At 46.8% G+C, this 25,583-nt stretch overlaps 1 protein-coding gene across 1 annotated transcript in view; it reads left to right on the top strand.

The window, feature by feature from the left end:
• LOC144157793 (putative thiopurine S-methyltransferase) overlaps positions 1-7,794 on the top strand; it is a 36,722-nt gene extending 28,928 nt beyond the window's left edge. The window contains exons 7-8 of the mRNA XM_077688552.1: positions 3,904-3,948; positions 7,643-7,794. Of these exons, the coding sequence (XP_077544678.1) occupies positions 3,904-3,948; positions 7,643-7,749 (152 nt within the window). The 3' untranslated portion in view covers positions 7,750-7,794. The remainder of the gene's footprint in view (positions 1-3,903; positions 3,949-7,642) is intronic.
• The last annotated feature ends 17,789 nt before the right edge of the window (positions 7,795-25,583 follow it).

Below are 25,583 nucleotides of genomic sequence, written 5' to 3'. Positions count from 1 at the left end.
ACATGCACCTTCCTTTGCAGAGAGTTTCATTCGTGGATGGCCCAGGCATATGCGCAGAACTCTTGGAAGGCTCAGGCATATTCTTGGAAGGCCCAGGCATATGCGCAGAACTCCAGCTTGTGTACAATATAGCACTTTAAAGTTTGTCTTAGACAAACCAATCAGCGTTGGGAGGCTGTACCGTAGAAAGCCAAGAAAAAGTGTGTTATAGAGCCGCAACACTGAAGACACTGAGAAGTATGTTTTTCCTGGCAGCATCCGGAAAATGGGCATAAATGAGTGCAGGCGTTCTCTGAGGTGACGGATATGAGGGGCCAAACATAGTGATATCTAATGTTACTCCAAGAAATTTATGGCTGTGAACGTACGGTATTTCTGTGTTATTTGTGACCAGAGGATAGCGGGATACATCCTACCTCGTATTGGCAACTGCGGCACACTTTTCTGGGGAAATTAGCAATCCGCAGGTACTAAGTTGTTTTTGAGTTGCAAGATGAGCTTTCTGCAAGTTCGGTCATACACTTCTCCGGTTTTGGCCAGAAGCCCACACAGATATCTTCAGCGTAGAGAGATATGTTGACACCTTGGGGTAGTACTTTTGTGATGCGTATGAGACAGATGCTAAACAGGACAGGACTTAGAACTCCGCTTTGAGGGACGCGCTGTGTAATCTCATGCCACCCTGTGTTGCCTTCATTCGTGGTCATATAGAAATACCGATTCTGCAAGTAGTCAGAGAGCCAAGTGTGCATCCGACCTCGTAGCCCTACAAATGTCATTTCCCTTCGAATAGCTTCATGAGCGACGGTGTCAACTAGGAAGACAGCTACTGTGATATTTTTTGCAACCTTTTCTCGATGAATATCTATCACCAAAGAAATGACGCCAATCACCAAATCACCAAGAAATCACCAAAGCCAGTTAAGCTGAAGAAGTGATAAGGCCCCCGTCGGCATTCCAAGCGGGCCAGTTTCTGTTTATCCGGAGGGATAAACTCAACTTCCAGCTACTCGACCAGCTCGAACTTGAGCTGGTAATGGCGGCGGCAGCGGCCTTTTGCCGTTTTCGCGTCGGTTCACATTTCTGTTCAGGCTGACGTTTCTTCGGTTTCCGCTCTTCTTCCTCCAAGCGAACGACGTGTGTCTGTCCCAAAGCTAGTTAACACCTCAAAGACCTCGCCCTTTACTCTAACGGACAGACACGTGGCTGTCCCTTTCGCTGCACAGTCGTAGGCATCTTATTCTCTGTGCAGCACACCAACCCAGACCCAAACCCCTCGATTGCGGAGGACAGCTTACAGCGCGCATTGAGCCATGACACTCCCAGGTTTAAATCTCCCACCAGCACACGGGTACGTCATCGGTAGCGGCATTGAGCCATACTGTGCGTGCATGCCACCTCCCTCTACCCGCAAATCTGTGCACGCCTAAACCGGCAACCGTGGAAGGGCGCATAATCAGGCGTGAAATACAGCTGCGAAGGGAGAGAGAAAGACTTTATATGCGGCCAGACTAAGATCATTATCATTCTTCCGGCAGAATAACTATGACCAGCTTGTCAACGAGGGCAGCTGACGCGACAATGTCGCTCGGAAGGGCTTCCAAGCAAAAGAAGAACTGTGCTCACGCCGGCGTTCCAATGGGTCAAGTTGCTTTCAACCGGCAGAAACCCGCAGCTACTGGGCGAAGTGTAATTAGAGGCGGCAACGGCCGCGGTGGTGGCGGAGGCTTTCGGGCATTTTCACACCTATTCGCGCTGTTGTTGATTCTCCGCAATCAGCTGGTAAAGGCGCCGCGGCCGATGTCAGCCGACTGCGCAAATTATGACAGAGGCATCGGTGGCGGCGAGGAGGATGACCGTTGTGATAACCATTGTGAAAGAGGGGTTCGGGGGTGGCGTGGAGGAGCTTCGGAGCGGCTCTGAGTAAATTAGCTTAGCTGGAATGGAATCTCTGGGGTTGAGACATATACTACTTCACCGTAATAAAAAAATTAAAGCCGTTCCACTCAACGTGAAAGCTGTCATAAATGCAGAGCAGTGATTCGCCATAACGGAATGTGGCACCGTTATCCGCTTACTGCTACTACCCATCACGCTCTTCGCCTCCCTGTCTCACTTCTCTCTTGATGAATTGAACGGAGGTTTGTCCAAAGCAGTTCAAATTTCCCGCCTTCGCAGTGCTCGCGCGCCCCCGGCCTTGAACGAACAGCGCGAGCGGTTCTCGCACTTGCCGGCACATTACTGCGCAGTCCACAACGCGTTGTTTTTGGCCCATCTCCCCGCGAGGGGGACTCGAGTAAATGCATCGCATAGGGGGTGGGTGTATTGCGTTAACGTTTAGTGTTTGGGGAGTTGGTGGTAGTGAATGCGTTGTATCAGCAGCTTCTTGACGTAGTTTGAATGAGTCAAGGATATAAGGCGCGTCCGTAGCCTCCCATTCTGTGTCGGCTTTGTGGCGCAGTGGGTAGAGCACCATGTACATTGCGTTCCGCCCGCAGGGTCGAGGGATCGAAACCAGGCGCCGGATAGTATTTTTTTATATAGTGTAGGGGGAGGGGTGCGGACGACGTTGCGGACTACGACGGACGTCAACGCGGGTGACACCGTGAGTTACTGAAATGCTCTGCATTTAAAACAAGCGTCTGCAACGGCGCGTCCCGTATGCAGACCCGATTTTTATGCCCAGCGGAAGAACGCATAGCGCTTCAGTTCCAAGAAATCGAAGCCGGAACAACACCTCGTGTGGCCCATGGGATACCGTCAGAGGTGTTCTGTAAAACGGGTACACCACACACGCGAGCGGAACCTGCCCGCCGAAACGTCTGAAGGGCAATAACTGTGGCCTGTTGCGACATTTCAAGCGGGCAGGTCGCACACCAATCAAAGCAACCAGAAAATGTCCGCCAGAAAATGTCCCCCAGATCGATGAAACAATCACCCGACGAGTATGGTTCTTTCCTAGAGCACTTCTTCGGCATCATACCGAATTATCAGAAATAAGAGATACTCCGCGCTGGGCAAGTCATAACAGCAAAAAACTTACTGTCGTGCAGTACTGTCGTGCATCAAGAGCAGACTGTTCTTTTAAGACAGTGACTATTTCGATGTTTCACAAGCGCGAACAAAGGAGTGCGCAAATCCTGAACTGGCTCTTTCACCATCGCCTACCTCTTCCAGTGGCTCCTGGCATCCTGAGTGACAACATATTGTGCTGCAAGAAGTTCCCGCCATCAATAATACAATACCCAAATGACTGGGCTTGACTGAGCGAGTGGCAGCGATCGACACGCCCAACAACCAGAAGCTTAAACAGAATTTATTTCGTAGAGTAGGCGGAATCAAGGGTCGCCCGCAAAACTTCTTAGTGTTGTTTGTTTTGTACTCCTAAGTCAGAGCTCTAGTTCTAAAATGGTCTTCTTGTGTAAATTCTCCCGGCTCTTGTATATGCGAAAATTGTTTAACACCATTCTTGGTGTTAAACAAAATACACCCGCAAATGTAACCTTTGCGCAAAGCTTGAGCGCGGACGTAGAAGCTTTCTACTTAGCAGAAGTATTTGAAGACGCTCAAGTATTGTTTGAAAACAATGTATACATTACCATGCTGAAGGTTAGCCGCCGGAAAGAAAAGGAAGAGAACGTCCGGAGATAGCCTGGGTTGGCTGCGTGCTTGACATGTCGTTTCTGCCTTGCCCCGTAACACCTTTGTTGGTGGCTTGCTTTGTTGCAAGAGACTATATATATACATACATATGTACACAAACACATATATATATATATATTATATATATATATATATATATATAGAGAGAGAGAGAGAGAGAGAGATAGATAGATAATATTGATATCAGCGCATCGCCACATGTGTTTACATAGTGAATCGCACTTTATACATTTTTTGCAGCTTCCCCACGAAGTACAGATGAGGCGACATTGCTGGAGCATTTCGGTGAGGATGTCTTGTTTTTCACTGTTGAACTGCGTACTATAATGTTTTCCACTGGTTCCCTGCGGAATAAAATCTCTTAGAAGGAGGCAGGCTTTTGCTGTCAGCATTTTTCGAGTGCATCGTGCGTAAGATATTTATTTTGGGAAAAATTTGGGAGCCCTAATTAAGGATGGTGTGGTAATGTTGGAGCACTAATATTTATCGTACCTGGAGTACTCTCATGATGTTCATATGTGTGTCCATTCTCAGAACAGTCGGACATGACCGTCCACTCAAAAAAAGAAACTATTACAGTTTTATAAAATAATCCCCCACCCTTTGAGGCAACTTCCGCATAAGACAACTCTGAGGGGTTGGGTAGCTTTGTGTAGAGCAGCTTCTTTTCCCGCACCAGAAGTTATAAACAATAATAACGCACCTCAGTGATAATTGCTCAAAGCAAATGCGGTGCATCTATTTACTGCATCGAATGGGTACCCAAGGTGTAGATAATTTTTGTCTCTTTGAATACAGCGGACCTACGGATGCAGTGAGGACATGATAGCATAGCTTATTGCCACAAGCTTTCAGTGAAGTCAAGTCATGATCCTACCGAGCGAATATTGACGCCTGGGCAAGAAGATACAAGTTTAACGTGCAGACTCGGTCGGGGCATTTCAACTGAATTCGTTCAAAGCTGGGCCACAGTTATTGACCGCTTTGCCATGCGTCACGTCACCTGGAAAGAATGAGTGCCGCTTACCACATCAACACAAACAGCACGCCTGCTGGGCTTATAGCGCGGGTGGTGCCTGGAAAGCATTAGTAGGCTCACGCAAACAACGATCCGCGGGATGTTTACTGCAAGACCATCTCCTCGTATCCAGCCAAAACAGAATTGGAGGCAGAGTGTTCAGCACACTTGGAGCTCCGCGCCGATTTGGCACTCGGCCATCCCGGCGTCCGCATCTGGGCGGCGTTTTGTTGCCTCTGCTGTGTATTTAGAAATAACAATAGATGCCACGCCTTCTACGATTGGTAGAAATGATCAAGTGGAATAGCACTATGGCAGAATGCGAAAGTTTTTCAACGCACACGCACCGCCGAAACGGAGGAGCGTGTACTTTGACGTTGAGTGTTTCTTTCTTTTAGCAACACAGCGCGAAAAAAGACCAAGGGGGAGACGAAGACGACAAACATGCTTTCTTTTGTTTGAACTTCTGGCATGGTCCGCAGAATGCGAGATGGTGTCGTCGCAGCTTTAAAGTTTGATTGGCTGGTTTTGTCTTCTACTAGGGGCGGCCATACTATGCCCATTCAGCACAAGTTACCGTGCCGGGAAATGCGTTCGAAACAGGGCCGTAAAGAATGCGCTTCAAACACCTGCGTCTGTTCGGGGTGTACGGTCTGGTTTTGGCTGACGGTTCTGTCTATGTCGTAGGGTTTGGTTTGAAGATAAAGACTCCTTTAACCGATTCGTGTTGACTGTATGATTGCACGTTGGTATTACAACTCGTCTTGCAATGTCATTTCCATGGCGCGTTATCATGATGCGTTAAACAGCTTCTACTCCCTCCTCTGATAACATTTTCAAAAGGTCAATTTTGATGTCATTGGCGAGTTTATTTTATAGAATAAACCCTTAAACTGCGGTGTTTGTTACATTTATTTACCAGTCATCTCATTTCCCCTCGTTTTACAGTTATTTAGCAAATTGCCAAATTCGGTCTGTTTTTTCACTGATGAGGAGGTTATTTCTCTGCTTTTAACGTGGGGCTTAGGCGAGAACACCTCCGGGAAATGTTGCTTCTGCGTTGAAGTCTGTTCCTCAGGAATTTCTCAATACTTTTGTGATGATTAGATCAAATTTCCTTCTCACTGAATTTGATTCCCTGAATCACTAGTAATTGCAGAAAGTTGCTTGTTTTGTGAAGGGCACAGCAAGTGGGCGGGGTGGGGAGAAGTGCCTTGCTGCTGAACTTTTGTTCGGGAATGAATTTGCTTAGGGTTGGTGGAAAATACCTCATGGCATGACACAAAGCACCACAGTGTCACGAAGCCAAAGTTTACGCAGTTGTGTTACAGGAAAAACCGGTTTATTGGCGCGAAATTCTGCCCCCTGACAACTCAAAGAATACACAGAAGGCGAAGTAGCAGCGAACAAAGTGACGTGCACAGGCGAGCGTCGGCAAATCAAATACCATGGCGGCTGCCAAGGAAGTATTTATATTTCGGCTCGACTGTTTCTCGAAACGTCTAACGACTACGAGATGAAAAAAGATTATTCTGGGCTAGTGACGCCACGGCACAACACACTCACTAATAAAATAACATAGCCCGTGCGGCATTCCAAAGAAAGGAAAGAATACATGCACTTTAGCTAGAAATACTAATAACACAGCCGGGCGCCGCCGGATGATAAAAACAAAGCAGAAGTATAGAAAGAATCTAGATTATAGAATCTAGACGAATCTAGAAGAATATAGAAAGAAGTATATATATCGCTGCATCTTACCGGTAGTCACCCACCGGGCAGAAACTTGGAGGCTCACTAAGAGGGTTCAACTTAAATTGAGGACAACTCAGCAGGCAATGGAGCGGAAGATGGTAGGTGTAACATTAAGGACAAGAAGAGAGCGGACTGGGTCAGGGAACAAACGCGTGTTAAGGCGATATTAGTAGAAATTAAGAATAAGAAATGGACGCGGACAGGGCCCGTAATGCGAAGGCAAGATAACCGTTGGTCATTAAGGGTAAGAGATTGGATCCCTAGAGAAGGCAAGCGTTGCAGGGTTCGGTAGAACGTTAGATGGGCAGATGACATCAATAATTTTTCGGCGATAAATTGGTCGCAGTTAGCACAGGAACGGGGTAATTGGAGATCAGTTGGAGAGGCCTTTGCCCTGCAGTGGGCGTAGATAGGCTGCTGGTGATGATGATAGAAAGAAGGCGTGTTTCGCGGAAATAGGTATCCAGCCGAATGGCCTTACCGTGTTGCTTTTCACGGTCCCGCTACTTCCTGCCTCCTAGACGGACAGGTATCTTGTTGGCCGGAGCTTGACAGCCCCGGTTCCAGGCTTTTACCCTTCACCTCAAAGCGCATAACCACGCAAGGATGAAGCCTTGGTATCGGGGTTCGGGGTTAGCCACCAAAGTGCTTAGTCCTGGCAAACAATTTCGCAATCATGCCTTCTAGATAAGCTTGAAACCTTTCAATTACGCAGCTTGTCTCTTCGGTCTTAACATTTTTTTCGTGTAGTGCTTTTTTTTTCTACAAGCAGCCAATGGAACGCGCTTTGCAGATATCCTGTCGTGTTAACAGGTTTCTGTAAACACGCCATTGCAGGAAACCCTCAATGTTTACAAGTTGGAAAAAATACTCCCGTGACAGTCAAATCATGCTGTAATCTCTCGCTAGAAATGCCGAGTCCTCTTTGTCTATCCAAAGTGGTCAAAAGGTCGTCCTACCTTACACTATACATAATATAAATAATGCCAAAGTTAACCATGAGAATGAAGGGACACGAGATTTTGGTGCACGTCAAAGAACCCCAGGTTGTCAAGATTATTCCGGAGCCCTCCATTACGGCGCGCCTCATCGCCGGCGAGGCGTTGGCGCGTTAAACCCGACAATCGGTTTGGAATGATGCGACAATTTTGTGGGGACACGTTCTAGTGGTTTGGTTAAATACATGCAACGCTGCTTCTGTTTCAGGGGACGTCGCGAAGGTCGTCCTGGTTGCCAGCCGAACAAAGACCGACCCGATGTACCTCGATGGCCGCGCTCCTGTCACGGCTTGCCTCTGGCACTTGACCGCGTAACAGACACCGTTCTCACGCGCTAAATAAACAGCTGGCAACAAATGTGTCGGTGTGACAATAGATAACCTTGGACCGCGACAAGACAGTGAAATTGGCGACGCTTGGATGCCCATTTGACTGTCCAATTTTTTTTATTCAAAATAAATGATCAAAATCAAAAATGAAAATCAAAAATAAATGAGGAACACGAGATCTCGTGATTTAGCGTCTAACGACGCAAGGCCAAACACTGCCGCAGCAGTGGTGAAATATTGTGATGCAAAATTGAAACACGATGTGCTATAAAACGCATTAAACGTAACGTCAGCCGTAGACATTAGGCAATTGTAAAAAAATGGCTCCAATCGACGCTGTGAAGGTGGTTGGAAAGCAAAGCTGTAAACCACATCCACAACGATTTCCCATGCGACATCATTTGAATTCACACACGTGGCTTTACAAAGAGTAAAATCATACATTCTGTCTGCCGTTACCTAGAATTCGCAGGGGCGCTGCCGCCAACCCAGACGCGACGGCCACGGCCGGGCTAGAGCGGTGGACGCCGCTTCCGTAGCCCCGGAGTGCGCCGGCATAAATAAAACGTTGAGGAGCGTCACTGGAAGCGTGGGACAGCGGAACCTAGCCAACCTGATGTGCTAGATCGGGGCTACATCACCGCGCGACACAAGGGCGGACACCGAAACATTTCGGCATTGTGAGCTTAGTGATTCCCATTTATACCGATTTAAACTAGTCAGTAGAGTAGTTTTGGTAAGAACGAGAAAACTGAGGGTACTTTTATAGTCGCTATTTATCAGAACCAGTTGCTCCTTTCGCCTTTTGTAATACCTGTTAAAACACAATTGAATTGGTATTCACCAATTTAGAAAGCGGATTCCCATTCTTGGAAAGCAGTGCGCAAACGAAAATGTTTGTTTAGCGTCCAGATGTCTGTATGTTGTCTCTACATTTTGTTTTTGTGCCCTGCAAACCAATCTTTAACGTATCTTTGCCGTACACCCCTTAATTCCGTCGTGTCCGCGTTACACAAGAGGTGCTGTCGAACAATATAATCAAGCCGTGCGAAGGAAGTGCGCAATAGCCGCAAAGCTGCTACTAAACAGCCCCAGAACAACCGTCGCTAAAGCAGACGACAAATCCGGGTCGCGCCGATGCCACCGTCGGCGTGAGTGCGCGGGAAACGCTGGGTAAATTCTTCGCGCCATCTAAACTGTGCTGCGTGAGTGAAAACCGCTTTTTCCTCCGCAGCCGCGTTGGGAGTTTCTTGTCCCGCATGCCACGAAACAAGCGTTGGCAGGTAGAGGTAGAAAGCTTTGCTTTAAAACAAAAACTCCCACCTCCCATCGCTGGAACACCTGTGTAGATGCGACGCATAGGCGGAGCGGCAAAGGGACCGCGTTTTATAGCGCGCATAACGTTGAGGGGACTGCGTAAGCCCGTCCCAGTCGATGACGGCGTTGGCGTACTTGTAAAGCGGCATGGACTCTAGGTGTTTGAGCCCAGCGTGGATGTTGCTTCGCCGGAGAACGGTACACCGGTTATATGCGAAGCGCGCCCAAAGGAGAGGAAACCGCGGAAGAGAGAGTACTGCACATGCCCCGGCGCCAGCGCGTCTGCCGCGGCGATGACGCACGGAGTGCGCTTGTCCGTGTTGGTTCCTTCTTCGTCCTCGTTTGTTTGCGCATCGGTTAAGCCATGGATGACGCAACACAATCCAACACAATCCACTTTAATCCAATCCAATCCAATCCAAATCCAATCCAATCCAAGCCAAGCCAAGCCAAGCCAAGCCAATCCAATCCAATCCAATCCAATACAATCCAATCCAATCCAATGCCCCTCGCGAGAGAGTGTTCGCTATCGGAGAGGAGAGGGGGTGAGCGGCGGAGAGCGCAGCCGGCGCGTAAAGCGGGATTCACACGACGGAGAACCCCTCTCTTTTTGGCCCGCGGGAGCCACTCACGTGACCGGTTTTAGGCTCCGCCCCTCTGTGGGGATAGCCCGCGGTGGCTCCGCGAAAGAAAATGCCTCCGCACGACGGCGGTGGCCCTGGGCGGGGAATGGAACATGTTCCTCGGCGCTGTCGTCTGCTAGTCACTCCTCGTAGCTCCGCACGTGTGGATGCGCCGCCAGACCGGATAATTCGGTCACGTGCTGTTGACGTCACATATCCGTCCGCCTCCGTGAGAGGGTTTCTCCGTCGTGTGAATCCCGCTTAAAGGAGAATGGCGGAGGGGTGGACAACGCCGACGACGACGACGCCGGAGGGGCAAGGCGAGTGAATCAGATGCTCTGCATCTAATAAATGTAGGCATGAAAAGTTTAAAAACCTCACGAAGCATTTATTATTGTGCGTCAGGTCACGGCTTTTTGAGGTCACGGCTCAGGTCACGGCATGCCCGGGAAGGTATTTTTACAGCGTTTCAAGATTGCTCACGGGCCGTCGTCCACCGCAGCAGAACTAGTCGGTTTATGCGAAGCTCTCTGCTTTATTTCTTGTGAAAGGCCGCAGCAGCGGTCTAGCTTTTGTAGCTCCAACCAGCGCTGCATGTACTAAGGTACCCCATGAAGCAAAGAGCATGTGACCAGCTGCAGAATTTGTGAAAAAGGACACACACACAAAAGGACAAAACAGCTGTGAAAAAGGACACACGGTAGTGCTTCAGTGGGCACCAAGTCATTGTGGCTTCGGTGGAAACGAGTTGGCGGATGCAGAAGTACAGCAGGCAGACCACAATCAAACTCTCTTGGCTATATCCATCACAAGACAGGATGCCAACGCGATTCCCTACCGAGCACGTACTCTCAAGCTGCAGCCTTGCATTCGTCGGACCTGAAAAATCGACATTAACGCCTTCACAGGCTCGCTCCAGAGCGAAATTTCTGGCTCAGTCATGCTCCTCAACTTCACAGAAGTCAAGAGACATTGCTACAAAGGCTGCGTCATGGAGTAGCATTGATCCGAAAGTATCTCCACACAATCGACGTGAGGACGACCGGAACTGTCTTCTGTGTAGTTGTCCAGAGACTATTGAACATTTTCTTAGTGTATGCCCAATGTACACTAATGAGGGAAAGGACGTTGGGGCAGAATCACTACGCTTGGACACTCGCCCTCTATCTGAACAAAAGGTTTCGAGCACGTGGGCGCACAACAGGGAGAAAATCTAGCCGTTAAATCCCTGTTTATATTCGTTAGTGACAACGCTCTCGATTCTCAGCTTGAGGTTGTGAAAAATTTAACTCACTGCGGAATACTGTCTAATGGATTTCTTCTATGCACCATAAACATATGATGGAAAGACGATTGTGATAACCTGATTCGCACCCCGTTCCATGAGAGGCGATAAATGGTCTCAGTGCATGCACATAGATCACTGGTCGATTCCACTGTCATTTGTGATAGTTTCCATGTTCATTCCTTCTTTTTGTCCCCGCCTACCTCACCGGCATGCAGTATGCCCAAGGCCAGTTCCTTAGGCCGACCTCTCCTCGTTTTAATGAACTTTTCCTTTCTCTCAGGTAATGAGGCCAAGCGAGTTTATGGGAGAATGAAATATAATATAAAAGGGGAATACCTGCAACGTAATTAAAAAGTTTTTGTAATGAAACATTGAGGGCTGGTAAAAGGAAATTTATTATGCCGATAAAAATAAAACAGCAAGGGTATGCAATGTATATATGTATGTACAGTCGCGCTCACTATGACCTATACCGCTCATTAGTATTCACCGCTTTGTAGAACCTCTGTCTGGCACCCGGGGTAAAGACCGAGCACACATTAGGAGCATAACCTCCTAATGAATCAGGCCTTATCCTAACGTCTATGCCCATAGTCATTGTTTTGTCGACATAATCGTCTGAATACTAATGAGCGGTGTAGGTCATAGTGAGCGTGACGGTATGTATGTATGTATGTATTATTGTATGTATGTATGTATGTATGTATGTATGTATGTATGTATGTATGTATGTATGTATGTATGTATGTATGTATGTATGTATGTATGCGTATGTCATTGAAGTGATGATGCCTTGATGTTGAATATGTCGCATGCAATAAGCATTTCGAGGCCTGATAGCTACTATCCCATAACGATACCCGCGTGGCTCTTTGGGTCTGCTAGAAGGGATGAGTGTGTGATATGCGCGTCTCCAATTCCATGTCTACACGAGGCTTAACGACATCTGGTTTCTTATTTATTTCTTTGCCCCATTGTTGCAACCACCAGACCCGCAGCTTCATCTTCGCACAAGGTTTGAAGTCTCAATGCTTCCGCCAGGAGGGCTAATGTCACGAGCGACCGCATTTTGCTTTTTTCTGGGCGTATTTCTTTAGTTATTCAAGCATCATGTATTTTGAAATAAAAATAGCCCTGCAAATATCACTTCTGTATTGATGTATTGCCTCAGATATGAATATTTCTTGTTCAAAAATGTTTACAAGTATAATCATTGGCACCCAAACTAAAAGGTTAGAAATGCGTTGTCTATATAAGCACCTTGTTCAAGAACTCTCACAACTTCACCCTGGTGGCTGTGTACAGACAGACAGACAGACAGACAGACAGACAGACCGACAGATTGACTCAAATTTCCTATTTTAAGTAGTGCAAGTAGATATATCGCCTTTAAAAATATAAACTTCACAATCACGAGTCCAGCTTCTGTATCTGAAGTTCGTGTATTTTCTAGGTAACCTCAAACTAAGTTTGTCCTGTGTTCCGTACCAACAATGTTTACCCGCAAAACCACTCTCTTCATTCATCAATCCTAAGCACCGTATTTTCCTCGGGGTACTTTATTCCTCTTTACTTCCAACTAAGATTGGAAATATAGAACATCATGCTTATTCATTGCCTCCAGACGTTTGATCGCTTTAAATTCTGGTTTGGTTACTGTGAAAATATTTATATCCTATCTTTTGTAATGCATAGCATACTTTTCCGAGTACCTCATAGCCAAAACAGTGTGACACCCTGCCATCCCACAAAAATACGGATTTTGCGGCAGTAGCAACTTTAATAGGACAATTGGAGATAATTCTTTCGGCACAATTTTGAAAAACAAAATAATAAAGAAAATATCAAAAATAAAATTTCTGTAAAAATTATCTGACAAAATCAAAAATATGCATCTTATACATCTCCCCACCAAACCGATGAACAAACAAAAAACGTCCGCAAAAGGACGTTCACATTTCAAATAAAAGACAGTGATAAAGGCGAATCTTGGGATGCTTGCCATTCCACAAAAATGCAGATTTTGTGAAACCTACACCTTTAATTGTTGTAATGGAGTAAATGGAAATATTTCGTCAGATAGAATTGTGAACACGAAAAAAAAAGAAAGAGAGAATAAAATTTTCACAAAAATTATCTGACAAAAAAAACATGCATCTCATAAAATACAATTCCCCCCGAAACCGAAGAATAAACAAAAAAAGTCCGCAAAAAAACGTTCAAAATTTTAAATAAGAAATAGCGATAAAGACGAACCGTATAGCAGACCGGATTTCCACGACAATGGAAATTTTTCGGTATAACACCTTCGATCTTGTAATAGCCTAAATATAGATAATCGGTCAAACAAAATTTAGAAAAACCTAAAAAACGAGATAAAGAGAAAACTAAAACTTTAACAAACTGATCCGGCAAAATCAAGACTGTGCATCTTCCACATCGCCCTCCAAAACCGAAGAATTAACGACAAAAGACAGCAAAATAACGTTCAAATTACGAATAACAATTGTGGTTGATCCCTCTTTCAAAGGAATCCGTAAAACACGAAAATGAAAGGTGCCTTCACACGCGCAGTTGAATGTTACAGGAACCTCCTTCATGTGCGAAGGGTTCGCGAGCATGACCCCGCCAGACGAAGTGACGCCGAACGCAAAAAACAAAAAAAAATTCCCCGCATTTCCCCGAGGGGAAGAATGTGAAAGTGCGAATGCACGAGTTGAATTTGCGCGGTTCGGTAATGTTCGCGAAAGAGAGATCACACACACACACACACACAACTACAAAGAAAGAAAGATGCATTTCTTCACAGACACCTATTTGTGTTGTCGTTGTACTTGATTGCTAGAGCGGATCTCAGCTTTGAAATTTCGTGTCAGTACTCCTTTAAGCGGGTGCATTAGCCCTTCTCACGCCCGATTCCTGGCCAATCCCCCACGTGGGTATGTGCCATGTAAGCGGCCAGGCAGCGCGCGCCCATCTTTGAAATTTTGTGTCAGTACTCCTTTAAGCGGGTGCATTAGCCCTTCTCACGCCCGATTCCTGGCCAATCCCCCACGTGGGTATGTGCCATGTCAGCGGCCAGGCAGCGCGCGCCCATCTCCCCCCGTTGCTAAGGAAGACGAGGAGAGCGCGCACCCGCAGCTGTTGCTATGCGGACTACGGCGGCGGACGATTCAGGCTCGCTTAAGAAGTGCATTCGCACTTAAAAAATAAACGGCTTATTCCGAGGCAACAAAACCAAAAATGACATGCACAGAAACAGCAGCTTGAAACACAATGGTCACGGGAACAACGCCACGGCGAAGGGAGCCTGAATACACGCGCGTCCCCCGCACACGAAGGCGCTGGCATCGAGACGCCAACTGTCGGCTCTCATTAGCGTCATGATGCGCTACTTCGCTTCGCCTCTCCTACACGGCCGCACCCTCTGAATTAGTGTAAAACGGGTTTACATGGATGCGACATTAGCGTATCGCATTTGATTTGTCGCATTACTATACCGCATCGCATCTCATGTTAGCAGGTCAATTCGCTTGGCGGACGCGTCCCATCCGATGCGCTAAACCAGGGTAGATCGAGAACGCAAATGCGACTTCCCCAACGCATGTTGCGGCACTCGCATTGCACTTCTCGGGTCGGCTCGGGTGTTGGGAACTTTAGGCTTATAGCACCGTGGCGGATATTTGATCGCCGCTGTCTGTACAACTGCGGACGTAGATATTTACACCACTTTTCACCACACTATCATTCCCCTTCCCGTATGTGGAACTTTATTTCAGCGATAATTGCAATTTGAGCGATCGGAAACCAAAAAATTAGTCGTGGCATGTTTTCGGTCATGAGCGCAGGTAGCGCTATCCTTCGGCCGCTAGCTGCACCGCCCGCTGCAGAGCCGGGTCTCGAACCTCCGCAACAGGTCAGCATGGGCTAAGCATCGCGGTAGATATCTGATCGTCGCTCTTAAAATCAGCCGTGATAACAATCCCTAGCACAATTTTTCACCACACTAGCATCTACTTTCTCGCAAGTGGAAGTTCTTTTTCGGGATCAGGTTGATTTCCAAGCTGTTGCTACCGTGGCCTGCATCGGATCGAGCCGCTTTGTGGGTCGTGCAGGCAGGCGCGGCAGGCGTGTATACGGACCGTTTCCGAGGACAGTAAACGCTTCACGATTGCTTGCATTATCCATTTCTCGCGAACGACGCACGGATGTACACATTTAGCACAGCTATTTAGCGATTTACCGATTTAGCTCAGTGGGACATTTCGGGGATACGCATGCTAGGTTAAAATAGCATGCGTATCCCCGAAATGTCCAACTCGAACCCTCTCACGTACAGGGACATAACTAAACAATACTGCGTCCTCGCAGGAATCTACACCCTTCACTTACTCCGCCGGCACCCCATATGTGCCGGGTCTTACAAACCCACACATTCCCACACCGGGGACTCTCCTTGGGCACACCCACCCACACCAACACCCCCCCCCCCTCACTGTCCCTCATGTGTCGCGCTCTGCACACTGTTTCATTCCCCTGTGAGTGTCCGCGTGACTCCTTCCCGCGCTCTCCCTCATTATAGCAGGCTTTGGGGAGCTCTGACCTCGCAACGCAAGAAACCGCCACGGACAGACCCCTGAACGTCCCTGGCGCCCTTTGGCCATCTGCCTTCCCCTTACCCTGAACCAAATGTAAACTAAACTGGCACTACTACTACTACTACAGACACTTTGCAAAAAGACGGGGCACACTAAACATTCAGCGGTGGCAACACTGGTGTATACCGCGACGACGCGACGATAAAGGAAGCCTCGCGCAGGAACCCTTTGACGTTAGTGTATTGGCCCATCGCCTCACCATTCTGAAGCCTCATAATGAGATGTTTTTAGTTATATTGTATACGCTGCAAGTGCTCTTGTAGCATTGTAAAGCACGATTCCCTCGCACTGCTGAGTACCTCTTTGCAAGAGGTACGTTTACGTGCAGTCATGCAGGGCGAAGGGGACGTACGACGCCCACCCTTAGCGTCTCCCGTTTTATTTTAACAGTCTCCAGGGCAATGCGACTTTTGTAAACACTATTTCGAGAGCAGTGTTTCACGTGCCGGTCACGACTGCCACCGTTATTAGCGCCTAACATTTAGGCAGCAGAGTTGTTTCGGCGCAGGCGAACTCAAGCCCGCATTCATGTTTCGCTCAATAGCAGCGCCGATATATGTTTCGGCAGCTGTGAACGACGAACGCGCTCGTCTTTCCTTTTTTGAGAACTGTTAGTGGTAGCTGTTCCAATTGCGGATCATGACTGCAGATGTTTTAATGCGAATATTGAGGCAGGAGAGTTGTGTTGGTGCAGCCTAAAATTCGAGCCTGCCGGCCTGTTTCGCTCTGCTTGTTTTTACATATCAGCGGCAATAGATTGGGAATGCGGTCTGTGAGTTTATTTCTTGTCTTTACATTACGCGAATTCATTCCCTCGTGATGTTGACGGCGCATACCGCGCAGCGACCACGCCGTACTCAAATTGAATAAGAATGGTGATTCTATATAAATTTCGGTGTAAGTGCGAACCCCCTGATACAATGCACGAATTGTACTGGTTATGTGATACAGGTGGAAGATACGTCACATGTTTATACCCTACATAACTTATTTGCACGTGTCGTATCACGTGCTGACATATAGACGAGAAAACTATGATGAGGGACAATATTTTACTGTACGCAAGGGAAAGAAAGTTCGCTCATAACATTTGGTGGAGACAAGAGCAGTGTCTTAATGTATGATTTCGTCCTTTCCGCGAATGGTTTAGAAAGTTTGAACAGTCGCAACGCGAGCGCTCAGAGAAGAACGGGCCACTCATGGTAGGCCAGCCCCCACTGCGACGGGGCAAGGGCGCATCGCATATACACAATTAGAACTCGACGACTCAACGAGTAGGCAGCGGTAAGGTTGTTAGTACTTAATAACAAACCCTGCATTTGTTTGCTACTGATCGTCATCCGAGATGACGGTATTCCACGCTGATGGATCTCGTAGGGTTGGTTATACTCGGTGACAACTTAAGAACGGCACCGAAAGTTGCCGCTGTGCCTTATCACCGTAGCCGGATGTTTCTCCGCGCGGCGCAAGTAGGGCGTTACTGGGAATATTTTGAACATGGCGTGAGCCGTTCCCGTGATTTTTTGGACCTAATATGCTTATAAACGACTCCAGTGACGACACATAAACTGCGTGAGACAAGGCAGACGATACCACGCATTAATTGCAAACCCCTATTAAAACGCGCGCGCACTGATGTCACGGGTCCGGCGCTTTGGCGGAGTGATGCACTACATGAGGTGGTGCCGCTCTTGAGTTGAGTTGAGTTGAGTATAGTCGACTACCTTATCGAATAAAAGTCCAAAATATGATGATCTTCAGGAAACGAAAGAGCAGCAAGGAAATTTTCCCACCCAGTTATGGGAAAAACAAATTTAACAGAAGCGCATGTCTTTATTACGCCGCCGAGGACGATAGCTGCTCTGCGTTTGCTGCCGTTTCGCTGTTTTCGCTTCCTTTATAATGACGGTGCACAGTGTTGCCGGAATGGCTTGCTGCTCCTCCGCTTGCGCTCGGGCCTTTTCGCAAAGGATATATAACGTTAGATTCGGGTACCGATAGAAATTCGTTTTTTTTTTCGGTCACGTAAATCGGGTGCGCGTTGGAATCAGGGGCGTGTTGGAATGTGGTAAAGAACTTTAGCAGGTAGTCGTGTAAGACCGTGCCAAAAGCTCTCTGCAGATCGACAGCCACCAATAGCCCGGTAACCTGTCAGAGCAGCCCGTGTCTACGCTTAAAAGCCAAAGAAACGCAAAAGTTCGCCCACGCCCTATCCCTTAAAATAAGGAGCGGGAGTGAGAACCGGCGGCCAGCTCCAGCCACGAAACTCAGCTTCGGCTGGTTGAACGTGCGGAGAAGGCAGCAAGCTCTAGCGGAATTCTGAAAGGTGGAATCCGAACACAATCTCTTTTTTTAACAGCGAAGCTATTTAAGCTCGAGTTCCATCAGTGCCTGGCGTCGCTCAAAATTCTGCGCCGCAAAAGGGGAGGGGAAGAAACTGCTATGCTAAGAAGTGTGAGGGAAAGTGGCGAGTAGGCATGGAGCCCACTGGAAGGTGAGGAGAATACCTGCCAAACAAAGTAAAAACGCTTCCTGTGGTCGCAATCGAATTCGGTCTCTCATGTTATGAAAACGGGGTGGATTCGATTTCGCTATTTTGGGCCTTCGGGGCAGTCAGCATTTCTTATGTGTTCATAGCGCGGGCGTTGGCTTTGAACTTTGTCTTAGTCGAAGTTCGGGTGCGTAAGCTCACGTCGCGTACTGGCTGCGCATAGTAATGACGTCTCTGACGCGCCAGTGTTCTAGCTGAGAGAGACGGCGTGCGCTAGTCTGCACAAGTGAGCACATCTGCGCTCACTCAAACTCAAACTCAGAGTGAGCGCAAAACTCAAAACTCACTCGGACTCAAAACTCAAAATGTACTCAGAACTCAAAATGTTCTCAAACTCAAAATGTACTCAGTACTCAAAATGTACTCAAAACTCAAAATGTACTCACACTCAAAATGTACACAAACTCAAAATGTACTCAATCAAAATGTACTCAAAACACAAAATGTACTCAAAATGTACTCAAACTCAAAATGTACCGAGTACTTAAAACGTACTCAGTACTCAAAATCTACTCAAATTCAAAATGTACTCAAACTCAAAATGGAATCAAAACTCAAAATGTACTCAAAACTCAAAAAGAACTCAGAACTCAAAATGGACTGAAAACACAAAAGGAATTCAGAACTCAGATGGACTCAAAACTCTATCGTGCTAGGAATTTACTCTGGCTCAGATGGACTCTGATTTCACTAGCATTCAGAGTTTTAAAATTAACGCGTGGTAAAAATATTACGGGTGCAACTTCGTTAGCTCAAACTATTGCACTCGGTACGACAAGACACCGTAACTCCTGTGAGGTCGGAAACAATTTTCGTTACCGATTTAATACAGCTATACCCGCTCGCCATGATAGCGCTGGTTACGAGCAATTGTACGTATATATTGCACACCTAACTCTTGATATAGGCTCTGTGTTCGTGTTCATGACAGAGGGCGTCAAGACTCGATGGTGTGCTGGGGCCCTGGGGAGAAACAAACACCCTTGGGGGAGGGAATGTGCACTCACTGCTCATTTCATTCTTGCTCTGCATCCTGAAAAAAAACGCCTTGTGTCAAAGCGAACTGTACCCGTGAATATCTGAAGCGCGAGCCGTTCATGGATATTCCTGTGCTTTTCAATACGTAGCATTCTTTGCCGAGTACCCCCTCTCACTCCCCCCGGCAAGGATCGTGTTACACCAAAAATGGAGGTGTCACAGATGTTCGACCTGTAATCATTATAAAAGTGTAAATGTTGATAATTCATCAAACGCAATTTAAAAAATAACAAAAAAAGAAATATTAGGAAGAAATATCGAAAATGGCAAACCGTGTAACACGGGAGTCATGGATAGCCACAGATTGGGTTAAAATTCCAAGTGATGTTCCGCGAGGGCATGTGGGGTATCAAATTTAAGGTATCGAGGAGGGAAATCACGTGGGACAAACAAAAAATGCTTCGTGGTCATAATCATGACTTAGTTATCGTGAGCCATAATAAAGGTTGGACTTCATAATTATGGCCCGTAGGCGTAATAACGTTAGACAAATGTACTCACCAAAAAAATGCATCCTGGTAGTAATAATGGCATAGTCATGGAGCATCATAGAATGATTTAAAATTCATTGAGATGTCGCAAGTGTGTCCCCCCGCACCGAATTGAAGATCTCGGTGCGGGGATTCGCATAAAACAAAAAAAAAATGCTTCCTGGGGATAATCGTAACACAGTCAGGGTGAGTCACAGTTATGGTTTACATTCAAAGTGATGTGCGCTAGGGCGTGTGGGGTGTGAAATTTAAGGTCCCATTGAGGGAAATTACGTTAGGCAAATAAAAGTTTCTCCTTGTCATATTCATGACATAGTTATGGTGAGTCATCTACTGGGTTAAAAATCAAAATGATGCCGCCGCGAGGTATGGGGTGTCAAACTGAAAGCCTTGATGAGGGGAATCACTTGGGGCAAATAACAAACGTTTCCTCGTTATCCTCATGCGATAGTCAAGGTAAGTCATAAACTAGGTTAAAATACAAAGAAATTACGGCAGAATATGTGGGGTATCAAATTAAAGGTTTCGATGAATAAAGTCTTGTGGGGCACATAAAAAGGGCATCCCGCTGATCAGAATTAGTTACGAGTAAACTGCGCAAATTCATCGCAGATGCTAGAACGGTAGCACAAAAGGGCTAGAAGGAGAAAATTTAAACCGGACAATGACCGCATCGCAAGATCATTATGTGCACTCACTTCATAAGTAAAAATTCGGAGTTGTGCCGTAAGCTCATCGGGGCTATACAATTATTGGTTTTCGCTTCGGCATTCGCATGTAGCTAAAGCGAACACATGCTACTTAGTAAAGGCAATTTCAGTTTTTAAGGACGGCGGTATGGCCGCGAACCATACATTGGGTTTGTTTATTTATGTTTTCCTTTAACCGCCTGGCTGGGTAGGTCTGTGTTATCTCTGTGCCAAAGGAAGCGCAGTTTCCCTTCTTTCTTTCTGTGCCGCATGTGTTATCTCTTCTGATAGGGATAGCATCCCGATCTAACGTGAACAGCCGAGAATAATCTTCTTCGATCTACAATGTTCTAGATGTGAATCGACGGTTGGAGAACCACGTGCGCTAAAAGATAAAAACCTGCAGAGCAGACGCCGGGGTATTCGACTCTCGACGCTCGACTACGCACGTCACTTTTTTGACTGCTGTTTCGCCGCCTGTGTATTCTTTGAGTTGTTACGGGAGAACAAGTTCGCAAAATAAACTTCTTCTTCCTTGAAGACAACTGCATCGTCTTTGGCTTCGTGACATCTGGTAGAGGTGAGGAGTACATGCACCCTAAAGCATCTGCAAGTCGTCAAGCAAGCCCCACTCGTACCAGCCACCAACAGGAAGGCCTGCAACCCGAACTCGCTCTACTACTGGAGAAAGTGAAGAAGGAAGACGTCGCTACCAACACCGTGGTCAACCAAGCCAATCCTCCCGTCATTCTGCAACAACCTCGGGAGCCCCCATCATTCCGAGGATCTTCTGGAGAAGACCCCGAAGAGTGGCTGGAGAAGCTGGAGCGCGTCCGAAATTTCAACCGATGGGATGACGAATAAACCTTGAGGCAAGTGTTTTTCTACCTCGGAGACTCGGCTCGAGTCTGGTTTGAAAATCACGAGAGCTCGCTAACATCATGGGGCATCTTCAAAACAGAAGTTTTGAAAACGTTCAGAACAGTGGTGCGTAAAAAACGAGCTGAGCTATTGTTGCAGATGCGAATACAACACCGCAACGAAGGTGTTGTAGTGTTCGTTGAAGAGATCAAGATGCTGTTCCGATGAGCGGATCCAGTAATGGCGGAAGAGAAGAAGATACGCTTTCTCATGCGGGGCGTAAAGCAAGGCCTCTTCGCTGGACTAATTCGCAACCTCCCAAGAACCGTCGCTGAGTTCGTCGCTGAGAGAACCCATATGCGTTCGAGGCAGTATGATCGACCACACAACGCGTTTTTGGCGAACCCCGTCAACGCCCCTGGATTCGCGACAAAAAACTTACGGGAAACAATCCGCGCGGTCGTTCGCGAAGAACTGAGGAAACGTTTTCCAACAACGCCGCAACCCCAAGTCGCATCCCTGACCGACGTTATCCGAGAATTTCAACACGCACTGGAGACTTCTACGCCGTCGGAAGCACCCCATGAGGCACAACCGATACAAAAATGCCTTATGGGCGTCTATTGAAAAATGTATGGTGAGCTATGGCCGCCTATGGGTCTCTATGGTCACCCATAACATGCACAAATTACGCTATAGCCAGCTATTGAAGTTTTTATAGATCCTGCACTAAAGACTGTAAACCATACAATTCTCTTTAGATGATTATAGAACATCCTTGTGTGTTTAGTCTATAGAGTCACAGCTATTCAGGTTACTGTAGCAAGCTAAATAAATATGTATGGCTTTAGTTCTATAGACCAGCCGTGGCAAAGCTCTTTTGGCTGGCTATAGACCATTGTTTAGCTTTAAGTCTACAGACTTGAAACCATTCATTTGTCTTTTGCCAGCTAATGGAAAAAATATGTCCTCAAGCTAAAGAGAGACAGCCACAAAAGCTCTTATGGATGGCTATGGCCTGTGGTTTAGATCTAACTCTACAGACTCAAAACCATTCAGCTGTCTTTTGCCAGCTATTGAAAAGAGTTCGTCCTAAAGCTGCAGAGAGAAAGCCATAAAAGCTCCTTCGGCTGGCTATAGGCCGTTGTTTCGATCTAAGTCTACAGACTTGAAATCATTGAGCTGTCTTTTGCCAGCTATTGAAAAGAGTTCGTCCTAAAAGTACAGAGAGAAAGCCATAAAAGCTCATTTGGCTGGCTATGGGCCGTTGTTTAGCTCTAAGTCTACAAACTTAGAACAATACGACTGTCTTCTGCCAGCTATTGGAGAGAATTTGCTTTAAAGCTTAAGAGAGGCAGCCATAAAAGCTTCTGCGGCTGGGTTCAGTACAAGATATAATTGTAAATCTTTAGATGTGTGATAATTACGCAACATTTTGCCGGCATTAAGAAAGCGTTTAGCGCAGAACTTACAAGCCTGCGTCCATTAAGGCTTCTTTAGCTAACTACACAGTAACATACGGCTCCAAGTCTCCAGCCGTTAATTGAAAAGTGTGAGCCTATAAACTATAATTCGAGCAACCATTAAATCCTATTATGCTGGTTTCATAATGATTTATGACGCAGAATTCATATACTCATGATTTACCTAGCTACATCTACAACACAGATTGGATAACGATGATGAGGTTGATCAGCCGGTCATATGAACGTGTTTGTTCAATAACGTTAGGTACTCATTATAACAACAATACGGGAAAAGTACAATTAAAGGAAGCTACTGATTAACGCTCAAATTCAGGTTGCAACTTTGGATACTGCGCGTCGGCAAAGCTTGCAAATGAACATTGACCGAAAGACGTATAATTTCAGAGAAGTCTTCCTCTGCGCCCCTTGGCTGCCGCGGTCAAGTGAAAAAGCGGGCTTCTCTGAAAACGGCCCTCACAGCGTCGAAGCAGATTGGAAATAACTTTCGCGGCCCACGGTACGCTCTACAGAAATATGGTGGAAGCTGTGAACAATCGCATTCTTTCTCCCGCGGAGCCCACTTTCAGATTAGTCATTGAGAAAGGGGGAGAGCGACACACGCTGGACCGAAGGAGGCGGGGTGAATAAATTCTGGGAAGCGATGAAAAGGTAGCGGGGACACCTGTGCTTGCTGTTTTATTTTCTGTTGTTTGTTTGGCATACTGGTTTTGGCGATGGGTACGGAAAGGCACGGCCATGCGGCCCGCGCTGTGTTAGTATTCCTGCACGCAGCAATGCTACTGGCAGACAATTTTCCCCGAGTACTGAGAAGAGATACAACTTTTTAGGATGAAGAAAACAAACCGTTTAGCGAGCTTGTATTTCCCAAAAAAAATAATTACCAGCGAACAAGTTAGAAAAATATCGAAAGATGGGCACGTATCTCCGCATTATTTGTTATGGCGATGGACCTGCGTATACCAGGATGTACTCAGTCAGCCACATTTCGTCTCCTTGCTCATGTGCGCTGGCATGGCTCGTGTTGCCTGGGGCTAGGAATTTACGAGTCGACGGCAATGTGCTCGTGTAGATGGTGTGACGCCAAGCAAATGTGTCGCTTTTCGGTGTCGTAAATTTCGGTGTTTATGGTGACAGTGTTACGATTAATTCAACATCAACTTCAAGTCATGCGAAACTGGATACCTGCGATACTGTGACAGGAATTTTATCCTACGCTAAACTCCAGGGTAAGTGATCTTACGAACTGAAGAGACTCTATAGTCCGAGAAATGCAGGACATTTTTGGGGTTCCCGAATGCTTTTCTAAACTACCCTGCACCCCGTGAGCATTGCAATGTACACATAAGTGAAGATTTGGCCGCAGTGATGTGACAAAATTAATTATTTTATCGCGAACTGAGAAAACGTACAGTGGGGTCCACTGTTAAAAAGAAACGGCGAGCGCGTGTCCGCTGTGCTCTGCGAAGCGCCGGCGCCGTGAAGTGGCGAGAATCGGAGACAGCCGGCACATGCGCATTGACCGCATGAGGCGGGAGAAGCCCCTTTATCGTCTGCTACGGCGCTTCGCCCAGCAGGTCACATCCTACCATTGCGAAAGCGGAGCGCTGTAGCAGATGACAGAGAGGCTTCTGCCGCCTCATGCGGTCAATCCGCATGTGCCGGCTGTCTCCGATTCTCGCCACTTCACAGCGCCGGCGCTTCGCGGAGCACAGTGGCCACGCGCTTGCCGTTTCCCTTTAACAGTGGACCCCACTGTACAAGGAACTAATTCAATGAACTTGGAAAAACGTTTTTTTATCATTGCATTGTGTGCGACCGTCGTCATTGAGAGTGCATTTCCATTGTAGCCACCGTACTTGCAGCTGTGTGCGTTGAGTACTGAGTGTAATGAACGACTTCTGAGTGCTCTTTTTCCTGTGGACTACCCAGCACCTGTAGTTATTTGTGTCTCGGCGGGCGTTCGCGGGTAATGTGCCGCGTAGTGCGGCTGTCGAGCGAGTCACTTAAGCGTGAGCCCGAGTGTTGGAATGCGTGTGCTGTGTGTTTCGGTCGGCGTATGTGAACAACTGTTTACTGGCGGCGAAGTAGCGTAGATAGTAGCCCTTTATGTAATGAATGGAATGAATAAACCCCTTGGTTTTGCTTTCCTTGAATGCCTGTGTTTAAGCTTTTTGTGAATGAAAACTGGCGAAGTGTTTGCAATCGCAACATCGCAGTCCCCATAAATCGCTGAAGTGTTCACGGAGCATATATAATGCAGCTAGGCACACAACCTAAGTGCCACAGGAGAAGTTCTAGAGATACGCAAGGCTATATGCCAGCATGGCAGCGTGCTAATAATTTCTCAGGGGCTGCTGCTGTCGCTGTGTTTCAAGTAGTGGTGATTCTCTTCTGGCTGCAGCCCATGCAAAAATATTGTATGGTCGGCTATTGAAAAACCTTCTTATGGTTATCTTTAGCTATTTGGCCCAAGTATCTTTAGACATTTTTATGGCTGCCTTTAGCCATTCCTATCGACATTCCTATGGGTGTCTTTAGATTCTTCTATAGCCATAGCGATACCGAAAGAAGAGCTAAAGACAGCCATAGAACCGGCTATAGAAGAAGCTAAAGACACGCCTAGGGATTTCGATACAAATATCTAAAGACAACCATACAACCGGCTATCGAAGAAGCTAAAGACACCCACAGGAATGTCAATAGAAATATCTAAAATCAACCACAGAACCGACTATACAAGACGCTAAAGACACCCATAGGAATGGTGATTCAAATCGCTAAAGACAGCCATAGAAAAGTCTCAAAATTATTGGGTAC

Source organism: Haemaphysalis longicornis, unplaced genomic scaffold (genome assembly GCF_048455015.1).
Source record: "Haemaphysalis longicornis isolate Haplotype H1 unplaced genomic scaffold, Haemaphysalis longicornis Haplotype H1 scaffold_10, whole genome shotgun sequence".
Classification (NCBI taxonomy): Eukaryota; Metazoa; Arthropoda; class Arachnida; order Ixodida; family Ixodidae; genus Haemaphysalis; species Haemaphysalis longicornis.
This window is presented reverse-complemented; position numbering and strand designations above follow the sequence as displayed.